This window comes from Nomia melanderi, chromosome 6, assembly GCF_051020985.1.
Source record: "Nomia melanderi isolate GNS246 chromosome 6, iyNomMela1, whole genome shotgun sequence".
NCBI classification, from domain to species: Eukaryota; Metazoa; Arthropoda; class Insecta; order Hymenoptera; family Halictidae; genus Nomia; species Nomia melanderi.
In genome coordinates this window covers 19,103,167-19,124,921 of record NC_135004.1, presented here as the reverse complement: position 1 = coordinate 19,124,921, position 21,755 = coordinate 19,103,167, and the positions used below count along the sequence as shown (strand labels likewise).

General features: G+C 50.1%; 3 protein-coding genes across 5 annotated transcripts; 2 read left to right on the top strand and 1 right to left on the bottom strand.

The window, feature by feature from the left end:
* Positions 1 to 52: 52 nt before the first annotated feature.
* Positions 53 to 13,609, bottom strand: Mitf (transcription factor Mitf). Of its 3 annotated transcripts, none has more exons than XM_076368467.1 (7): positions 13,374 to 13,609; positions 9,125 to 9,332; positions 8,117 to 8,671; positions 3,403 to 3,592; positions 3,172 to 3,247; positions 2,788 to 3,067; positions 53 to 2,457 (listed from the first exon to the last, which is right to left on the bottom strand). In XM_076368467.1, the coding sequence occupies exons 1-7, from the start codon at positions 13,592 to 13,594 to the stop codon at positions 2,218 to 2,220; spliced, it is 1,770 nt and encodes a 589-aa protein (XP_076224582.1). In that variant the 5' UTR covers positions 13,595 to 13,609; the 3' UTR covers positions 53 to 2,217. The 3 variants fall into 3 exon arrangements, with proteins under 3 accessions (XP_076224582.1, XP_076224581.1, XP_076224580.1); XM_076368466.1 differs by lacking the exon at positions 13,374 to 13,609 and adding an exon at positions 12,538 to 13,367; XM_076368465.1 differs by lacking the exon at positions 13,374 to 13,609 and adding an exon at positions 10,963 to 11,818.
* Positions 13,610 to 14,000: 391 nt separating this feature from the next.
* Positions 14,001 to 16,426, top strand: CtsL4 (Cathepsin L4). The gene is made up of 5 exons (XM_031983772.2): positions 14,001 to 14,672; positions 14,737 to 14,913; positions 14,980 to 15,339; positions 15,506 to 15,666; positions 16,231 to 16,426. The coding sequence occupies exons 1-5, from the start codon at positions 14,520 to 14,522 to the stop codon at positions 16,424 to 16,426; spliced, it is 1,047 nt and encodes a 348-aa protein (XP_031839632.1). The 5' UTR covers positions 14,001 to 14,519.
* Positions 16,427 to 17,867: 1,441 nt separating this feature from the next.
* On the top strand, positions 17,868 to 21,579 carry daw (activin beta chain dawdle). Its single transcript, XM_031983774.2, has 4 exons — positions 17,868 to 18,315; positions 19,272 to 19,529; positions 20,362 to 20,744; positions 20,833 to 21,579. Exons 1-4 carry the CDS (start codon positions 17,868 to 17,870, stop codon positions 20,998 to 21,000), a joined length of 1,257 nt encoding a protein of 418 aa, XP_031839634.1. The 3' UTR covers positions 21,001 to 21,579.
* Positions 21,580 to 21,755: the final 176 nt, after the last annotated feature.

The window sequence follows — 21,755 nt, the reverse complement described above, 5'->3', positions numbered from 1 at the left end:
CGGTGCTACACATGTTGCAGCTACTTATCAATAACAGGGAACACGAAGAAAGTTGGGATAATAAAATTGTACTCTATTTTCGTAACATATTTCTATATACTTTGTAGTTTCTCGCGACACCGGCGATTTCAAATGACGAAACTTCTGACCGGTCTACGCGGATAACAACGAACGAATCACACGCATGAACGAGGTAAATCGTAACGATTACAGCTGCAACTGTAACATTGGGCGACGGAATCGGTAGCGAGACCAGCATAGAGATCAGAGTCACGATACGATTTCCTCTTTCCGATAGAAAATTTACTGGTTACAAAAGATGTCGCGAGCTTGCAAAACACAACATTCTGCGAGTCTGTTGAACAGATTTATAAAAAACCAGATAAAGACGAAGACAGAAGATGAGGAGGAAGAAGAAGAAGAAGAAATCGGGTCGAGATGCTCGAAATGGAAACTTGACGAGTAACGTGGTTTTCCACCGATTCCGACACAAAATACTTTGAAAAATATATTTTATATGTATTGTACATATACGTACGGTATTTTTGCACTTACAGGTAACAAATGATTATCTCTCAAGGTATCCCAGATATGGAAAAATATGCTCATTGGGAATTCTCGTTGGAATACGTATAATGGGAAAAGGATTGTTCACGCTTCTTATTGAAACTTGTAAGGCTGCAGGTTTCGATACCTTGCAAAGTAATTTCAAATCAAGTATGTACTTTGAAATGCACATCGCTCGTAGGTCGAGTATCTATCGAAATGTATTAACAAACCGACTGAAATCAAATTCGACCATCAGATTTTTGAAACGAATGGAGAAACGCTGGCCCACGCGAATGCCCTACAGTACCATACAACTTTCATTACATATCGTTTTGGCGTGATATCCTCGTTATCTCAAGAGAGCTATACTTTCGCTACCCGTAAGTGCAGTCACACGGTAAACGATTCCATCGCAGGCACTCTTTATACTATCCACGAATACATTTTCCCCTTGTTGGAATGCCTCTTCTTTCGTTTATATATTTCCTACTTTTCGTTTTGCCCAACTGTTGAACCTTTTCCAGGTTACTATTGCTTGCAAACACGTAAATTTCGCTAGAGATTTCAAGACTGTGGCACGCGTGTCACGAGATTCGGAGTAATTAATCCGCAACTCGTTCGCAAAGAAGTGAGAAACGATTTTATCAACATTGGCGACAGACGTCCACGTTCGTTTCACGTTCGTTTCACGCTCGTTCCGCGTCCTTTCCTCGTTCTCATTTTCAACCTTAGTATCGTACGTTTCTCCGTTTCCGGGGCAAAGAAATGAGAATAATGGATTGATCGAAGGAGGAAGAAAAGGACGAGAAAACGAGGAAATATTATTGCGACAATGTCCGAACGAAAGGACGTCGAGACAGACTCGTATACGTTTCGCGTTACGGATTTCGCATTTCGCATTTCGCACTTCGCATTTCGCATTTCGCGTTTCAACTGAAATCTCACGGATACGATCTGCCGTTGAATCTTACATTTCTAATCGACACGTTCCCAAAATATGAAAACAATCACTAGCGCGTACTTTTATTTATTCGAAAACACAAAGTTCGCTTCGAGGCTACAAAGATTCTCTCGACTGGGAGAACCGGAACTATCGCGAGTATTTTCGACGAAACCAAACAGCATCTTCGAACCGATATGGATTTGGTTTTCCGTCGACGAACTCGCGACCTGCGCGAGTACTGGTAAAAGAAGGTTTCTTAATTGTGCGAGGTCCGCGAGTAATTTTTAATCGTGAAACGATCGTAAACATTACCGACCAAGCTGAGTAATGACACCGATTAGCGACTCTGTAGACCCTACAGCGTAGATTCTCGAATAATTACCCTCGATATTCGAGTCGTTAACCAGGGACAAGAACCGTGAACAGAGCGAACCGTTTCCTTAAAATCGTGGATTTCACGGCCAGCCGTTGAAAGTATATGGCAGAGGAGAAGGGGAGGAGGGGAGGAGGGGAGGGGGGGGGGGGGGGAGGTAGAGAAATAGGAAGAGAAAGACGAAGAAGAGGAATGAAAAGGGGAAAGATTGAGGTTTGTCGTTGATTGGAAACGGTGGAAACGATGTTCGCGGTTAGACGATCGGGTGTGAGTTTTATAAAATGCAAACGCATTCGTGTTTAAGAAAACAGTCACGGACGAGGGTGCTGTCACCGTGAAAGTAGAGTTGTCGCTACGCGACAATGTCCATGTCCGAGGAAGAATTGGGCGTCGTCGGAGCCAAACTGCCGAGGGTATCTTCGTCCGGTAGGGCGTGCTGACACCCCGTGGCCGGTGGACTTAAAGGTGGAAGATGCGGCGAAGACAGCATCGGATCGCCGCTGTGAATCGGACCGGTCGCGTCGTCCTCCATTAGATCGTCGAGCTGCGACATGCTCAAACTCGTCGCCTCTTCCGCGACTAGGTCCGGAATCTATCGAATGAACGACGTCTGTCCGTTAGATGGACGGAATAATGTGCGAGTGAAGTGTATCGCGGCACGCGTACGGAAGAGGAACCGGGGAACGGGTAAACGGTAAGGAAGGGTAAGAAAGGGCAACCAAGCCCGAGGCGGCGGTCGATGATTCTGGAGAAATTGTAAGAACGGCCATGCTGAGGGGAACGGTGACGCTAGTCGCATTAGCAAAATAGACGTAAGTAGGTCTTGGTTAGCTCGGAACAAGGTTTGTGAAACGATCGGCGTGTAACCTCGAGCACTCGAAACTTGCTCTCAGCGTCGCTGGAGTATTCGAGCAGCGCATACCTTACGATGCTCCAGCTTGCTTCGAGAGAAGGCGTTCAGCATACTGGTAGAATTCGAGGCCCAATTGAAGTTGGAAACTGGTAACCCGTGCGCCTTCGCCTGAAGTTCCAATTCTTGTACTCGTAGGAGCAATCGACGATTCTGATGCTCCAGTTGCTTGTGTCTCAGCTCGTGCTGCTTCATTCGCAGTACTTCGGTTTTCAAAAGTTTGATGTATTCGACCGACGATTTCAGGATCGTGCCCTTGTTCGGTCTGACATCGCGAACGATTTCGTAATACCTGAAACGCGCGAGTCGATCGAGTGAAATTACTCAAAGTTTTCATATCGAACGGTTCTACGTCAAATAGGATAAATCTATCCGGTGGAGGAAAGAGGTACTCACGGGTCGTTGGTTTTAGGCAGAAGAGTGCCGAGTTCTTTGATTCTATCGTTGATGTTGAAACGTCGTCGCCTCTCAACTGTAAATCGTAATCAGGATTATCGCGGGCTGCGAAACGCCGCATTTCGCTCGAAAAATCAAGTGAAATATATTCTGCATGCGTAGAGAATGCGTATAATTGTAACGGTACGATGTAGGATTTACCATGCGATCCGCACAGTTGTAAATACTTACTCATGTTGTGGTTATCTTTTTTCTGTCGATCTTTCGCGAGGGCGTGAATCTCCGCCTCGGTGAGCAATAGAGGCTCCGGTTTAATCTCTAGCTCGGGAATATTGCTCAGACTTCCCGGTTGGCCGTCTTTCAGACTGTCGCCCAACGAACCACCCTCGAACGACAGGATATCGTCGAGAAGGTCCTCCGCCTGTAATCACCAAGTACAGTGCGTTCGCGTAACAATGCGACGGAGAAAATCTGAATGATACAGGGAAAAACGAAGGAAAGGGAGACCGAGAAAGAGAGTCGAGCTCTAATCGTACCGAAGCGTGGCTGAAACCACAGATGACGTTGCGCGCGTTCTCATTCGCGTTTGTCTAGCCAGTTGTAAATAACGTGCTATCGCTTTAATCATTAATTCCGTGAAATAGTTTTGAAAATCTACCAAACAGTCCTACCGATTTGCCGCGAGTATGGGTCTCCGGTGGACCGTTTCATTGTTTTTCTCGTTGCCCAACCGAGAGCTGGTTACGAAACAAGGGAAACGGATAGCAAGGACACGCGAAGCTATGAAATATCAGAGAGAAAGAGAGACTGAGAGGAGAGCAGGAGGAGGAGAAGGAAAGAGAGTGTGGACGGGAAGAGTATATCGGAGGATGAGGAACGGAACAGAACGGAACAGAACCACGAGGGGAAATACGGAGCGAGATTAACGCGCGCGTGTTGAATATAGCGCTTATGGCTGTTCAGTTGCGTACATGTATGTTACGTAAATATTACGTAACAACAATAACCGAGGCCCGGCCATGGAAGAATACGTGGATGCAGAGCTACGGTAGAGGCAACAGGCGGCATAAGAACAGATGGAGCGAGAATGAACAGGAAGAATACGGAAAAGACGGAAAAGACGGAAAAGACGGAAAAGACGGAAAAGACGGAAAGAACGAGACAAGAAACTGAGAAAGGAACTGCGCTCGCTGCAAACGCGAACCTAAACGCTCCATCGTCTTTTCCCCCGACAAAAGTGACTAGATTTTCCATAGTATACAATCTCCTTTTGAATCCTCGAATGTGTTGGCACAAACGCAACGATCGAATAAACGAAGAAAACAGAGAAGAAGCAGAGAGAAAAGAAAGAAGAATAAGAAGGATCGGAGGAGAAATTCGCTGGGCACGGTTACAACTGTAAACGAGATCGAATTTGGTCCGTAGAGAAGAAGAAGAACGCAAATGAGAACGAGTAAACGTGGATTCAAGTTTGTTCGTTATCGAAGCGAGCAAGTGTACACGACAGGACGCGGCGATGGTATATTGACTCGTAGGGAGGAGATGGAGTCGGTGTAGTCGAGCGGTGGAACGCGGCCGCTATAATTTCCAACACGAATGTTTCCGATTAGCCGAGACATCTTGACGATAACGCGTGTTGGTCGCGTCTCGGCGCGTCTCGCCGCGTCTCGCCGCGTCTCGTCTCGTCGCGTCGCGTCGCGTCGCGTCGCGTCGCGAAGCGAACTCTCGGCAATGTAACTCGAGCAGAACTGTTGACTCTGGGAGCAGCGCGAGTGCGAGCGGCTTAACCGACGAGCAACGATTTTTCTTGTTTGCGTTGTCGCGCTTTCATTGCTTCTACAATGGTCGACGGGGTACCGCGTCTCCTTTCCGTACAAAGTGAATCGACTTTACGTAATTTTCTCGGTGCGTCTTTTAGCTCGAACGAATTTCTGGTTTTTACAGAGATAAGCGGTTATCGCGAGGATCTAGATTCGTATCTGCTATCTCGCGAAACATTTTTTCTCGAGCGATAGTCCGGGAGCGTTTCTGGTATCGGAAAGTTGGACGGTAGCTCGATCGAAAACACGATCGTTTCCATCGTACGAGCCGCTGCCCGATCGCGCGGCGTAAACGAATTACGAGCTCGCTGCATGCTGTGAATCAAGATCGGATACTGTTACGCGATCGAATCTATCCACACCCAACGCATACCTACTTGTCCGAACAAATGAACGCGCTCGTCTTCGCTACTCGTCGAATTAGGATCATGGAACACCTGTCCGACTTGCATCGTACAGCTGACTCGATATATTATTGGACAAGAATAGGATGGCGATAGTAGCGGGATCGAAAATACAAGCAAAAGTACAAGTAGATGTCGATGTAGAAACGTGAAAAGTAGCGATGCGATGCTAGTAGCGCTAATGGAAATCATAATAAAGACCGTTTGTCGGGCAACTTTGAATTCGAATCGTAAAACGGAAAACTCACCTTGCACCTTCGGGCTATTATACTGAATACTGGCATCTTATCGAAAGATCGGCGACAGCAGCAAAGTAGGTGAAATGAAAATAAAATTGAAACGGTTCTGTCGCAGATAGTCCGGTACAACGACGTACGTAGGCGTGGATGTAGGCGTGGGTATGGACGAACGGTGGAATCGAGTAGTTTCTTTGGAAATTGACTGAGCGGCTGTCACGGTGTCCTCTTCCGGAACCGAAGCGGAACGCTCCAGTGCTAATTGCGATCGATCCCACCGTACATCGGAAGCTTCAGAATTTCTCTTTTTCGTTTTTCCCTCGATGAACTCGACTGCCACGAAGAGTGATCGGACCATCGAGCATTTCGTTGAACATTGACTTTTCCCACGCGGCGGACACGCTTGTTCTCGGCCGGCGGAGGAATCGCGGCGCGCGATACGCGGAAAAGCGAATTGCGCGAAATCGAAAGTGACGCCTCGGTCGAAAGGTAGCGAAGGAGGAAATCGAAACCGAATCCGAAACCGAAACCGAAACCGAAACCGAAACCGTTCAAAGAGGAAATAACCGATGTCCCGAACGAATCGACGAATTCGCCGGAAGCGAGCATATCATTCGAGAGATAAGCCGTTGTCGGTAATGAAAAACTGGAAACGAATGGCACTTTCGGAATAAAGGTAGGTCGAGCGAATGCGGCTCGAAGGGCGGTCGAAATGCGGATCGGAATCGAGATTGGAATCGGGTTCGGGAATACTCAGGCGAGTGCCGCGCGCATTTTTCGGAGGCAACGGTGTGTGCCGATACGACGTTCGTTCGCGGCAACCTTGCGTTTTCTTCTCGTGCCGCGGCTCTGTCGCGACTCGGCTACCTACCTACGATTAAGCACCTCAAGGTTGCGGTTACCCAATAACGTATCTGCCAATCTCCTCCGAGCGGAGACGCGGAGCGAGAAGGAGAACGCGTTAAACGATCGAACAGTCAGGAACGGAAAGACTACGAGCAAAGAACAGATCGGCACCACTCAACGGAGAAAACATGATCGCGAATCTGTCCGTTGTCCGACAGAGAACAGTTTTCGCCGTACAAACAGCGAGCGAAAAGTCAACAGCTCGTTGCGGAAATTCCGTGCTCGTGGTTCGTCGCGTTGTTACGTCGTTGGTTTATCGGTTCATTGCTAGACCAGTTTGTCGTGCACCATTCCTCGTCGAGACAACCACCGATTCACTAACCGGAAAACTCGGTTTCTTTGGTCACAAGTAAGCACGACGTTGCCGATAGGACCCACAGATTCTTTTTGTCAGAGTATCCACGTCTGCTCGCTGTCGCCGGATGCCACTGCCATGGATCGCGACATCGATCGCGACATCGATCGCGACATGGATCGCACGGCCCGCTGGCCGATTTAAAAGGCGCGCGCGTCCTCGCGCGCACGAGCCTTTCCAGGTAAGAGAAAGAAACAAAGACACGACGAAACGAAGAAACGCGGGAAACTATTTGCAACGAAAAGACAAATTGTCGCCGATAGAAACGTCGCCGGTAAAATTCCGAGGCAGGAAAATCGGAAGGCCGAACGTCGATCGGCACGTTTCGGTATTGCTCGCTACCACTCGAATACGCGATGCGGGCCACGCGCCACGCGCCACGAGCTCGATGCCCCACGCCCGGTTTCCGCTATCGTCTCTGAACGACCCGTTTCTACCCGCCACCCGTCGAACGACCCCACCCATTGTACGAACACTCTGTCCGCTTATCCGTCACAGTCGCGTTCGCGTCACAGGCATGTCGTTTCTTGCCGACGCAACGCGACGCAATGGGAAGCGCGACGAGCAGCGAGAGACGAGAGACGACACGCCGATTCGTCGATTCGTCGTACGACCGCGATCACGATCGAATCACGTAGGTGCCGGCCAAATTGGCCGAGAAACATTTCTCTTCTCCGGAGAAATATTCAATTTACCGTTTCTTTCCATCGGCGTTTCGTTTCCCGTAACGTTCTTCTCAAAGTCCCCCTGTTACGTTTGCGTTTGCTCGTTCAATTTCTCTTTTGACTTCCCAATTGCATTAGAAATTCCAGTCTCGTAGAGGACGTTCGGCGCGAGGTGCGCGCATCTGTATGTATTCGGGTATCCGATTGCGATAACGGAGGTGGTTTCTCCGTTAAGTGGGTTGTGCGATGGGATCTTGATACACGCGGCGTACGGCAATGGTCGCGTGTAACCTAACTAACCGAAACCTTCAATCGAGGGCAAAGAAGATTGGAATCCTCGAACAAAGTTGCAAAGGTAAGAATGTCGGATCGTACAGTTGTCCGGGTCGACTGATGATCGGCAATCGAAATAATTGCGAACCGAACGCGGGCGGTTTCGTTGACAGTTTTATCGCATCCGCTCTGTCGATAAGGGAAAAGCTCCAAAGAAAAGATCAAGAGGGACGCGGTTGTCTCTGTGAGGGAAGACAAAGTTGCGTATACACACAGTTTACGTTACCTCGGAATTGCTAGTGGCGACGCTGGAGAGACCCGGCGACATGGCGCCGGACGTAGGGTCTGGACTAGCCGTAACAGAATTGCCGTGCGATAACACGGACGGAGGAAGTTGGTGTTGCTGTTGCTGTTGCTGTTGCTGTTGCTGTTGCTGTTGCTGCTGCTGCTGCTGCTGCTGCTGCTGCTGCTGCTGCTGTTGTTGTTGCGTTTGCGGCTGCGTTTGCGGTTGCGGTTGCGATTGCAGCTGTGACCGTGACTGTGGTTGCGGCTGTGGTTGATGTTGCAGTTGCGGTTGCGGTTGCGGTTGTGGGTGTGGATACGATGCCAAATGAGGATGCTGCGGTTTCGGATGGTGAACCGCTGGTCCCGGCGGCGCGCTATGGACAACCATTGGAACGGACGACGGTACGGTCTCGATCGAACTTTTTCCGAGAAGGTTTTCAGTCTCGGCGCAACCGTCTGTGCCGCCACGGAACGATTCGTGCAGATATTGTCGCACCTGATTCTTTTGCTTTTGAACGACATGGTAGCGCGTCGGATTCTCCAACAATGTCCGTACCTGAAAAGAAAGGCATCGGTATTACACCAGCTTACGAATCGTCTATCGTATCGTGTACTTTTTCTATACGCGTACCATTCTAGTTCCATCTATTTAGGACTACCTGTAAACGCAAGTTGAACGTTGAACATTGCGCGTATTACCTTGCACATCCTTCGTTATTCGAAATTTGACGACGACGGTTTCTAGTGTCTACGCACGCGTACACATGGGTTTGACGTTGCTGCAGCGGAAAGCGGAAGAGCGTAAATGGTAAACACAAAATGTACAAAATGTACAGAATGTACAAAATATACGAATAAGCGTATAAACGAGCTTCTATATCGGTCTGGTTATCTCGTAACTTTCATCGAGGTGATTTACTCGTTGGCATTGAAATAAATGTGGAGAAACAGATAGAGGCAAGAGGGTTGGGCAGGGAAAGAAAAGACGAATGAGAAAAAAAGGACGTACTTGCAAGACTTGCGGCGGCACGTCCACCCCAATGGTTGAAAGGGACGTGGGGGGTACGGGTCTGGGTAGAGCAGCTGCCGGTCTCTGGTGCTGCAAGCTCTGACGAAATTCTGCCTCCCGTCTTTCTTGTTCCTGCAGTTGCTCTCGCATCAGCTGAAGTTTCAATTGCGTGCGCGAGGTGGACGTCGCAGTTTTGAACGTCGGTGGACTGAAAAACCATCGAGAAAGGTTCGAACTTTTGTGCGATATTTTGCTCGCCACGCGACACCATCACCGTCGACCACTCGATCCGGTGCTCGGTCATTTATTTCCGACTGTTCGGACTATTCGGACTATTCGGTCTACCGACTCGTATGGTCGCGAGTTTGGAAATGTGAAAAGAAAATGTGAAGGATGTGAGAAATGTGAAAAAGAGGCATGCGACGATACACAAGTGAAAAGAAGGGGGAAAGCAAAGTGTGGAAACGAACGAACGCGAAGCGCGACTCGGAGCATCCCGTAGGTGCAGAAACAGATGTACGGTTATATGTAGGATGTAGAGCTATTAAAAATAGGGTGGGCACGCGTCGGCAGCAATTTACGCGAATTCCCATCGAGTTCGAGTCGCGAACGATCGCGACGAGACGTTGCAGAGGTGGAGTTCGAAGAGGTTTCCGCCGATAGGATCCGCAGCGCGATTCCTCGAACGACGAGTATCCGAGAAAAGCTGTAAAGCGTAATAACGTTAGCGCGTCGCGCGATCAACGAGCGTGCGTGTCGTGTCGTAAGAGAGAATGTAGGCGGAGAGATTCGAAGAAAGGAGCACGTTGTGTCCGCGATGGAACAACGAACCGATAGGCCAGAGAGTCATCTAAAGTTTCGACTCTAAACGATATTCCCAATTTGGGAACAAAGCCAAGCGGTGGCCATGTAAACACGAAAATAGAGGTATTGCGCAATTCCGACTAGACTGATTTCCGTTCCCCGAGCCGCGATATTCTTTCATCCCTCTTTCTATTCTTCCGTTGATCCTCCCTCGTCTTGTTCGAGCCTCGTCCCCTTTCTTTCTCGTTCCCTTCTCGTTCGCTGGAGACGCGCTCGAATCGTTCTCGAATCCCGCTAGTCTCGGACCGATTCGGAGTTGATCGCTCGTCGTTTGTTTCGCGCAGCACCCGGTTACGCAATCATTTTCGACGAAAAGCTAAACCATTCGTTGTACATAGTACACGCGTATCGTGTCGGTTTTCCTGTATTCCTTTCCTTTTTCTTTCGCTTTAATTTCCATTTCCACGCGATCGTTGCGTTTCTTTCGAATAACGAATATAAGAAATTGTTGAATGCGAAAAGGAATGAATATCGAGGGAGAAACAAAAATGTCGGACACGCGGCAGTCGGGAACTCGGCGAACGATCCACGCGCGAGATTCAAGGACCTCCTTATATTTAGATACAGTGTGTTTACGATCGAGAAGAGCTCGAACGTACCGATTAAGAGAAGTAGATGGAATTTTCGTGGTGCTGGTCGGACAGTTTCGCGAGCAGTTTGATTTCGACAGTTGCACCGATGAAATGGGATGAAATGGAAAGCGAGCTTAGAGAAAACAGAGAGACGAGTGGTATTGGAGCGGTCGCGCGTGTATACGAGATCGTCGGGAGGAGAGACGTACGTTTGGTACGTTTGGCGTAGGTTGGCGCATCGAAGAAACAGAGAGGAGAGGAGAGGAGAGGAGAGGAGAGGAGAGGAGAGGAGAGGAGAGGAGAGGAGAGGAGAGGAGAGGAGAGGAGAGGAGTGGAGAGGAGAGGAGAGGAGAGGAGAGAGGACCGCGAAAGGCATCTCGAAGCGTTTCGATGGATCTGTACCAGCCTTGCGGACGAGTGACACGCGGTGGCCGCGCAAACGCCAGGTTCGCGGGCCTCGGATTGCCGTGCAACGAGGATGGCGTAGTCACGGCGCCATCGACGATCGACGGATCCATTTCGAGAATCATGCGCAGATCCTCGTCGATCCCGATATGTACGCGCACGCGTTGCTCTCGTTCTCGTTCCTGCTCTCGTTCCTGCTCCCGTTTCTGTTGCCGTCCTCGCCGTTCCCGCCGCTCTTCCTGATCTCGTCGGCGGTTCAAAGTGGATGGACAAGTTTGCGCGAGCCTCTCGCGAGCGCCGCTCGAGTACTCGGGTTCGTCGCGCCTCGAGAACGCGAACGGCAGCGAGTTCGTCGCCGGCTGATCGTTGGAACGCGGCAAGGGGATCGACGCGAACGGAGAGAACGAATGCGTGGTCGGTGTGGTCGAGGCGGTCGACGCCGCGTCCGATTCCGATTCCGATTCCGACTTCGACGTTGGCCCGAAGGGACGGGAATCTCGCGAAGGCGGGCCGCACCAGCAGCTCGGCGACGCGTTCGCCTCGGTCGCGGCCGCTGCCGCTGCCGTTTCGATCGGCGCGTCGAAAGCGGACGCGACGCCGGTCAAAGGGCGGCCGACGTCGTTTATTCGATTCAGTCGCGACACTAGATCCTCAAACTCGACGATCCGGCGCACGGTGTCGGACGATATCCGTTGCATGTCCCCCGCGGGAGGCGAAACGGTTTCGCGACCGAACGAACCGAGACGTCGCGACGCTACTAAAGCTGGGATTCGCGCTTGGCGCTTTTTCACTGTCAAAGAGCGCCGTCGACGAGGACGATCGAGGCATCGCGAAACCGGTGCTCGTCATTCTAAACGTGGATTCGTTTAGTTGCACGCATTTCTTCCCACCCTCTGATTCTTCTAAATTGCGAGTGCGAATACGTGCGCCATCGACCGTCGCGCGCGGTTGCGCATTCGCGCGATCGCGCCAATTTTCCATCTATCGCCTACACCAGTCTTCGACTGGTACATTTTCACGTGCGCGAACAACAACCTTAATCGATTCGAACCGAATCGAACCGAATCGGACCGAATCGGACCGAATCGAACCGAATCGAACCGAACGAGAATTAAATCGAATTAGGGCGCATCAGGATCGAGACGGTGCGAAAGGCTCGCGGGCCTGGACGTTTAGATTCGCGTCCAATGGAAGATGGACCGCTCCGAGAGCCGAGAAACGTTTCGAAAGCGAAAGCAACGGTTATCCGGACGCGCCGTTCGCCTCTCGACCCAACCGATGACAGCGGCGGTCGAGCAGAAGAGAAAACGGTGCGGAGCGACGCGCGGTAGTCGAACCCGAGTCGAGCCGAAACGAGTCGAGTCGAACCGAAGCGGGACCGTAACGCGCGCGAGAGCAATAACGAACAGCGAAAGCATTCGCTATCTATAGCTAGAAGCACAAATGCCGCCGCGTACACCGTTTGCCGCAGCATCAACGATCGGTAATTACGTACGAGTCGACCGACATGCGAATTTTCCAACGACGATCGACGCGGTCTCGCGGCGCAACGGCCGAGAACGTGCAACCTACCTGTTGGTATTCGGTGTTCGACTCTTTAATTCGTAGTACATGATATCTTGCATCGGCGTTGGCAAAAAAGATAAGGTTTGTTCCCAGTCGTCGTCCGCGTCACATTCGTTTTCGTGAAAACTGCTCGGATCATCGAAGCCGATGCCAGTGGTTTTGTCGTCGCATCGCCGCCCGGACAAGTCCGCCTCGCGTTGCTCCAAATCGGCCGTAATAGCCGCCAGATCGAATCCCATATCGATTCCGGATTCCTCCATTCTCGAGATCGTGAAATCGCAATGGTACCGCGTAACGAGTAGCGCGCGGCACACCGTTGCGACGCCACTGAACGCGCTCGCGAGATCGTTCCGAGAAACGATCGGTATTCGATTCGAGACGTTGGATCGAGACGATTAGGATCGAGGATTAGGACGAGGACGAGAGCGAGGGCGAGGGCGAGGGCGAGGACGGGGACGGGGATGAGGACGAGGATAGGGTAGGAATAGGGATGGGATTAGGGGCAGGGATAGAAGTGGGGTGGGGAGCGGGAACTGGAGCGGGAGCGGGGCAACAGTCGAAATCGAAATCGAAATCGAAATCGAAATCGAAATCGAAATTCGAACGAACGACACGATCGCGTACGCGATGCCGATACCGTCCTCGAGGTTTGCTTTCCAGCGTGGCGCCTCCCCACTGGTAAAAGTCAAGACTCGCGCGCGTGTCGAGCGATAATCGGAGTAAGAGGCGACGGCAAACGGCAAACGGCTAACAGCGGACGCGGGACTCGAGAGCCGCGCGACAACTGCTGCTCGAGGGGCTAGGGGCGGACACGTACGGGAATATGTAGAAACACGACCGACCGATATACCCGACACGCTGCTCGCTCGATGCTCGATCCTCGATCCTCGATCCTCGATCCTCGATCCTCGATCCTCGATCCTCGATCTTCGATCCTCGATCTTGGATCCTCGATGTTCGATCCTCGGTCCTCGATCCTCGATATCGGGCGCGAGTCGAGCGGCGCGATGTTTGGCGGGAGACGGAAGACGCGCGACGGATCGCAGTTTGCGCGAATGGGCATCCGCGATCTTCCGAGCGTTACCCCCATCCAGCGGCATTCGCGACACGCGAGAGAAAGCGGACAAGCGAGTAACGAGCGATCGGCCGAGCAGCATTCGCGAGCGAGCGCGCGTAGCCGACGACCGGAAAATTCATAGAGAAACCGTCGGTTCCGTTCAAAGATGTTCCCGAAGAAAGCGAAAGCGCCTGTTCGCCGCGAATTTTCCCACCGAGGGAAACCGAAAGACCGCGAAGATGCGTGTCGCCGACGAGATCCGACGGGATCCGACGTACCGCGACGTACCGCGACGTACCGCGACGTAACGCGACGAGGATCAAACGCCCGCCAATTCCTCTAGGTACCGCCATCTGACGGCCAACCCGTGAAATATTCCGAGCGATAACAATTCGCGATCCGTATCGCTATCGTCGAATTCGAGTATCGATATTTCTTCGTCGGCGACAGAAAAACGGTCGACTTTAATCGAGTAGCAATGGTTACTGGTCGAGACGATCCCTCGACTACCGAACGTTCCAGCAGGAGGATGCTCGAAACTCGTCGCCAAGCGAATTTTAGCGTCGGTTTCGTTCAGTTTCAGAGTATTTACACCCTTCTCCTCTCGCGTAACCTTGCCATCGTGATATTCGTAGATAGCGCGCTCCTTCGTGCAAACTCGGACCGACAATGAGACACGATTATTCGAAATCGGCCGAGAGGTACGATAAAATGTTGTCCAAGGAAAAGCAGCGTAAACTGCATCGAGTGTACCAGGAACGTGACGCAAGATTCGGCGAGCGGTGTGTTTGTTGTTTGTCCGGTGCTTACTCGCGAAAACCGAAACGCTGACGACGGAATTTCCTCGACGACGAAACGAGTAAAGAAGGCTCGGCGTTCTCGAAACGGCCCAGTTTCGGTAGCGAGTAGCGACGCGAAAAGTGATTCCGCGATGAATCTTCGGCTGCGCGGCCTCTCGAATTTCGCGTTCCTCGTACTGACGCACTTGCTGATAGCACTCGCCGATATTCGACCGTTCGAAAAGGCGAATCGTTTTCCTCCGAAAGTATCCGAAAAGTTGGACGAGTATTGGAACGCGTACAAGGTACGTGCAGTTCGATCGGCGATCCGTTGAAATCTGGAACTGTTCGTTCTATCGTTGTTCTCAGGTTCGATACAACAAGAGCTATTCCGAAAGTGAGGAGGCTGCGAGGAGAACAGCCTGGGAGGCAAACCTGGTCACGATCTACAAGCACAACATGATGGCAGCTGCCGGTCATCACAGCTACACGCTGCGCGACAATCACATAGCGGATCTCGGAACCAGACAATACATTCGAGGCATGGTGCGCAACTAGGAGATCTCGGTCGTATCGTTTCCCGATCGACGCTGTTTCTCACCTCGTTTGCAGGTGAAGCTGATGCCGAGTCGTAAACGGCGCGTCTCGAAGGAGCCGATGGTTGGCGCGGTGTTGCGCGACCCCCGACTCGTGCCCGCGCGACTCGATTGGCGCGAGCACGGGTTTCAAACTCGCCCGGAGAACCAGCGAGATTGCGGCAGTTGTTACGCTTATTCGATAGCCGGCGCTATTCAGGGTCAAGTTTTCAAGGAAACCGGCATGCTGATTCCTCTGAGCGAGCAACAGTTGATCGACTGCAGCACCTCTACGGGAAACTTGGGTTGCTCCGGTGGTTCCCTGAGGAACACGCTCAGATATCTCGAGAAGGCGAAAGGACTGATGGCTCGAGATCATTATCCGTACAAAGGAAGAGTATGTTTCTCGTTCACCCGATAGCGACGATAGCGACAAAAAGTTCCCGGCTCGTCCCGCGAACCAATTTCATAGCAAATCCACCCCATGCGACATCGTCTCGTTGACTCGCGTTGAACGATACGATTACTCGATTATTCATTCTTTTCATTTGTTTCCGACGCAGCAAGGCGCGTGTCGGTTCCAGGAAGACTCGAGCGTCGTTAATATTACTTCGTGGGCAGTGTTACCGGCGCGCGACGAGAATGCTTTAGAAGCTGCCGTGGCGACCATAGGCCCGATCGCGGCTTCGATAAACGCCAGTCCGAAAACTTTTCAGCTCTATCAGTGAGTATGTTTCTTATCCTATCGTTGCGTTCTTCCACCGAAACAAACCCAAAGCACCGTCTAAATGCTTTGGGTCACTCGAGAAGAAAAGCAACGAGAGCAAGGAAATAGGGGTTGGGCTCGAGTTTCGGATACTTTAGTTTTGTCGTTCCGAAGCTCGATCTCGATCTCGATCTCGATCTCGATCTCGAAGAGATGGCAAGGAAACGGTAGGAAAAGCATGTACGAGCTCCGACACGCAATCGACTCGTGTTCGACGAGTGTTTATGCGAAAAATGAGAATACGAAAACTCGTATCGTTCCCCTTTCACAGATACTCGGAGAAATTGGTCCAATTGCGCGATAACCTTTGATGCATCGTTCGCGCGATGCCCCTGAACCGACTACTAACCAAAGTCATTGGACTCGAGATTTGCGATTGAAAAGGGCACGGAAGTAATATTTATTCGCGCAAAACATGGAAACGCGAAGCCGTTTCTCCGATTTTCATCGGATACATTTCCCCTTTCTCTCCGTTGAGAGAACACACTCGTACTCGTATCAATTTCTGATTCCGAATTACAGCGAAGGGATCTACGACGACGAAACTTGCAGCTCGGACACCGTGAACCACGCCATGCTGATCGTCGGCTACACGCCTACCGAATGGATCTTGAAAAATTGGTGGGGCGACGGATGGGGTGAAAACGGTTATATGCGGTTGATTAAAAATAAAAATCGATGCGGCATAGCCAATTACGCGGCTTATGCAAAAGTATAGTCGTCTGACGTCGGATGGAGTCGCAACGAGTAGACCGCTTTCATCATTGTCATTTGTCGTCGATTATCTTGTTACGATTCGACCGTTACGAAACGAGCTCGGTTGAAGCTACGAAAAAATGTTGATCTCTCGATAAACGTGCGAAAACTAGTGAATTTCAGCTGTACACGGTTGCTATTTTCGTTGTATTTCTCGCCTCGCCTCGCGTCGCACCGCCACGCTGCATTTCTTTTCCGCATTTCTGCAGTTTCATGCTAATTTCCGACGGAGGGAATCGCGCCATTAGCGACGCGAGTCTTCTCCTTCGGATCGATTGAAACCATGGCTAGAGTAGGTAAATAAACGTTCCATAAAATCACATCCACCGACTGGTTCTCCGATCGCTGTTGGCCGTTTCGGGTACATCGACCGGTCTGCGGACACGCGATCGAAGCGTCTATGGAAATGCACGTGTACGCGACGTATCGTACGTGGACATGTATCTCCCGAGTACGCTCGGAAGTCGCAGGATCTTCCGACGAGATCGGCCGTTCGAAAACGCGGACGGAGAAGCCGAAGGATAGACGCGGCGCGATACGAAGCGACGCGAAGCGACGCGAAGCGAGTCGAAACGAAGCCGAGTGAAACGAAAGGAATAGCACGATGCGCGGGTACGACGGACGCGACGAACATGTCGAACACGGCGAACAGAGACATGTTCGTGGCGCGTGCTTCTACCAACGATATCAACGTGATTCGTCTCTGTCCAATCCGCGGTATCCCCTCGCTCGTGGAGCAAAGTTCAGACTTTACCGAGAATCGATGCGTGACTAAATCATTCCGTCCGAGAATCATCAGTCTTCGCGGTTGAGTCGCTTGGGAAGTCGTGCCGATGAAAACCGATCGACCGACTGCGTACGAGCAAGTATAGGTTGAAGGGCGAGTGTGCGTCGGCGACTTGTCAAAACGGGACGCTAAGCGTGAAAGTGGTTACTCCTACATCTCTGCCTCGCTCGACGAAATTTTCAATTTTCAATTTTTAATTTTCAATTTTCAATTTTCATCGGAGTCTGCTCTGGCCGATTGTTTGGCGGCGCGCCAAAATGTCAACGAGCGAGTCCCAACTGTTGTTGTCCGAAACCTGAAGCGTATCGCAACAGCTTTGCATTGGCAAAAATCTAAACAGCGAAAACCACGCGCGTCGTACAGAGGGGTGCAGAGAGAGAGAGAGAGAGAGAGAGAGAGAGAGAGAGAGAGAGAGAGATTGGAGAAGGATTCCGAAAGGGGGTCGGGAGAGAGAGAGAAAGAGGGAAGCGATTTTTCAATGGAAAATCAATGCAAATTTTATCACCGGTCAACTTTCCACATGGCGGATTCGTAAGAACAAGTCGGCTATCGTAAGAGCGTGTCGGCAACTCGAACCGGTGAAAAGAAATACCGATGATCAACAGCGATCGTAACGATGCGTTTCGTCGTGCAGCTCTTTCTTCTTTGCCTACTCGTGATGGGAAATCGGGTCGAGGCGATCTGGCCAAAAGTAGGAAATCCGTTGAGTTCCGTTTGGTGGAATTTCTCCCCTCGCTCGTCGACTTCTGGCTCTTCCGGATCCAGCAGCTTGAGTTCCTCGTCCGAGGAAGAGGAGTGCGCGGAATGCGCCCACAATAAGATCAGTTTGCTCGCGAGCGATCCGATTTTGACCGAGCTCAGGGTCGAGTACGTCAAGCAACAAATTCTGAAGAAACTGCGACTTTCCAAGCCTCCAGAGATATCGATGCCGCTCTCGACCTTGCCGAAGCCTTTGATAAACGGTCGTGTGCTCGAACTTCGACCCGGAGCGCCTCTCGAACCGGAAAAATCAATCGACAGTTTCTACGGGAAAACCGACCAAATTGTTGTTTTTCCAAACGAAGGTTAGTCTCTTGTCTTCGAATTTGTCTCTTCGAGAAGAACCTACGAAACTAGGATACTCTGGACTGGACAGTTTCGCAATTAGAAATGCAAGCCGGATAGCAACAGCAATTTCAAAGAATTCGAAACGACGCCGATCACTTTTCCAAATGAATATGCTAATCGACTATACGAAGCTTACGGTCATATCCGATTTGTCATACTTGATCGCTACGAGTCTACGAATACTTGAAATATATTTGAAAATCGATTTCAAGAAATCCCACATGTTCCGTTTCTATCGAACCTTCGCCGTCAACGACAAACGACGTTAATAGGAAATATGTACCAAGTAGCGGTATACTTGAACAAGTAGCGGTTGATCTTGGCAAAATGAACGAAAGTACCGTAATCAGATTTATCGACGTCTCGGCAATTTGATCGACCGATTGGACGGTACTGGCTTTACCTATCGCGTATACGATTAAGCAAATATATAGGAATGTTATGTAAATACGAATGAGCGTTTAACGTTGCCTTTTCGTCGTCGTTTCACTCGTATCTCGCTTCACTTTTCTCTTTGCCATTACACGCAGTTCATTTCGTTTCCTATTTCCAACTCTGTCACATTGGAAGCTCCTTTTCTTTTCGCCAACAATCCAGCGGTCCAACGACTCGTTGCCGTTGAATGGCTGTGCCGAGGATTTCTTCGAATAGAAGAACACAATGTATTTGCGACTTTATGAATTTCGAGAATACTGTGTCGAGGATGTTGAATAGCGAGGAAAGGAATAGTCGAAGGTCGAGAGTTCGATAACGAGAGCGGTGCACGCGCATCGCGCGTGACCGTTTGAAAATACGGCGGCCGCGAGAGATTGAATTTTCGGGAAAAAATCGTCTACACGGAAACGAACAAATCTATTCGTTTGGACGAGAAGAAAAGAAAAGAAACAGAAAAACTAAGCGTGAAATGTTTCAGGTGTAGCCGATTCGAAGAATTGTCGACAAAGTTCAAATCATTTGACGGGGTTTAACCCTGCAGCTTGTTTCACTTTTTATCTGCCGAACGAGATGCAATTCGTGGACGTGACTTCGGCGCAACTATGGTTCTACAAGGAGTACGACGAGAACGATGATTTGAACCAAACTTTTGTGCTGTCCGAGCTCGATCATTGGGATCTCGGTGGGAATTTTGAAAAGAACACGGTAGTGGCTATCTTCCAAACAGACATCAAAGGTAAGTCGTCCTTGTCGAGGTATCGCTCTCTATTCGTTTCGGTACTTTTCACCTCTTTCTATTCGTTTACTCGGAAATTTGTGAAATTAGTGAAATTTTTGAAATTTTTGAAATTTTTGAAATTTTTGAAATTTTTGAAATTTGTCACGAATCGTTTAAACGCGCAGCTGCAAACTAATCGACGCCGAAATATGTAAACTGAGAAAAACCGAGAGCTTGGAATCTTCCTGTTTTCTTTGCACGTTCGGCTGCGGTGGTTTATCGAACGATTCGATTCGATCGTTCGAAACCGGAAAGGGAGCCGCGCCCTTCGCTGGCAATGAGAAGCGGTGTTAGACCGAGGGGAGCAGCAGCTTCGATAGAAGATTCGGGAAGGAAGAGAAAGCTTAATAATAAGAGTGAACATTGAAAGCACTCGAGTCCACGGTGCGACGCTCTAACGGTATTGACGATTCTGCATATTCGTCGCCTCTCGATAGGGACTTTAGACCGTGGTAACGATACGTCGGTAAAAATACGGTATCCTCGCGATATAGACGTATCGGGTCGCTGAAAGAGGATGCTAGAGCAACGATACGTGTAACTCTTTTATCGCGTGGCGTAGATACTTGTCGTACGGAATACCATCCTCGATCGATACAAACTGCTAGCACGTGCTTCTGCCCGTACAACGCGTTCGGCTGATTGCGAGTATCGGAAGTTTAGCCCGCGGAACAGAAAGACACCCAACGAATTTAGTAATGTCACGTGGAATAGAGAGCTTAAGAATCGTTTGAAAGTAGAATGGAAACGCGACGACGAAGCTATTTCGACGATAACTTTGCTATTTCAGAGGGTTGGGTAAAGACGGATGTGAGTTTCACCGTGAAAAAATGGGTAGAAGAGCTTCGGTTGAATCACGCGATACAGATAGCTTGCAGTACCTGCTCGATGGACCGCGACACCGCCCCCGTGTCCGTCGAACTCACTTTGAAACCGTTCCTCGTGATACACACGTCGCCGCTACCGCAGAAGAACAGACCGAAGAGGAATTCGAATTGTCTACCGGAAATGAAGGAATGCTGCAGGGACGAGCTGTACATCAATTTCGAGGATATCGGCTGGAGCGATTGGATTCTGCATCCGAGCGGATATCACGCCTACTTTTGCCGCGGCTCTTGTTCTTCCGCGGCTTCTTTGACCGCCAGTGGCTCTCCCTACAACAACGTAATCAGGGTGAGAAATCTGTTTGATCCTTTTCCGTTTCCTATCTTTCCTCGTATCCGACAGAATCCCGTAACGCGCATTCGTTTTCTTCTTTCAGAGGCTTCTGGCTAGAAGAGGAAACACGGTGCATCGCAGGAGCGAAATCGTGCCGTGTTGCTCGCCGACGCAACTGTCGGCCATTCAGCTGCTTTACGTCGATTCGAACAATACGATCACTCAAAAGACACTGCCCAACATGGTGGTCGAAGCTTGCGGTTGCATGTGATCGGAATACCCCGAAATATCGCGTTCAAATTCAAATTCAAATTCAAATCGAAATTTGTACCGACGTACTCGCTATACGGGAATATCGCGTTCCATCCGGTCGACCGTGTCTGCCAACCTTCGGCTGCACACGTGCATACAATATATATACCTACACGACTGACAAGTATGCGAAAATAATTGAATGTTTCCGATTTACTCGAGTACCGATGTGTGTGCGTGCGTGCGTGCGTGCGTGTGTGTGTGCGTGTGCGTGCGTGCGTGCGTGCGTGCGTGCGTGTGTGTGTGTGTGTGTGTGTGTGTGTTGTAATCGTTACGAGGGATCCCTCTCTGTTCAGATTAGGTGGAATATCGACGAGAAATTCTCTGTACATCGAATACGGCGATAGAGGCTGATTTCAAACACGGAATCCTATCGTTTGCGCAACCGTACCAGCGTAAACGAGCGAAACAGTATTTCTTTTTTCCGACTTTGATCACTACTTATATACTCCACGAACGATTCCGAGTCGTTGAAACGCGACTCTTTTAAGTCGAAGAACAAGTGACAATTTTTCGATTAAAGAAACCCTCTAATTTATTGCAACTTCTGATCATTCTCCTACACAGTATATACTCTAGTTCGCTTCATTTTTATGTTCTCGCAACGTCTATCTTAAAAACGAGAGCAATCGGTTTGCGTCTAATTGTTGTCTTCTTTATCAGTGTTCCACCGAACCAATCATTTCTCTCTCTTGTTACCAAAGAAAACGATTA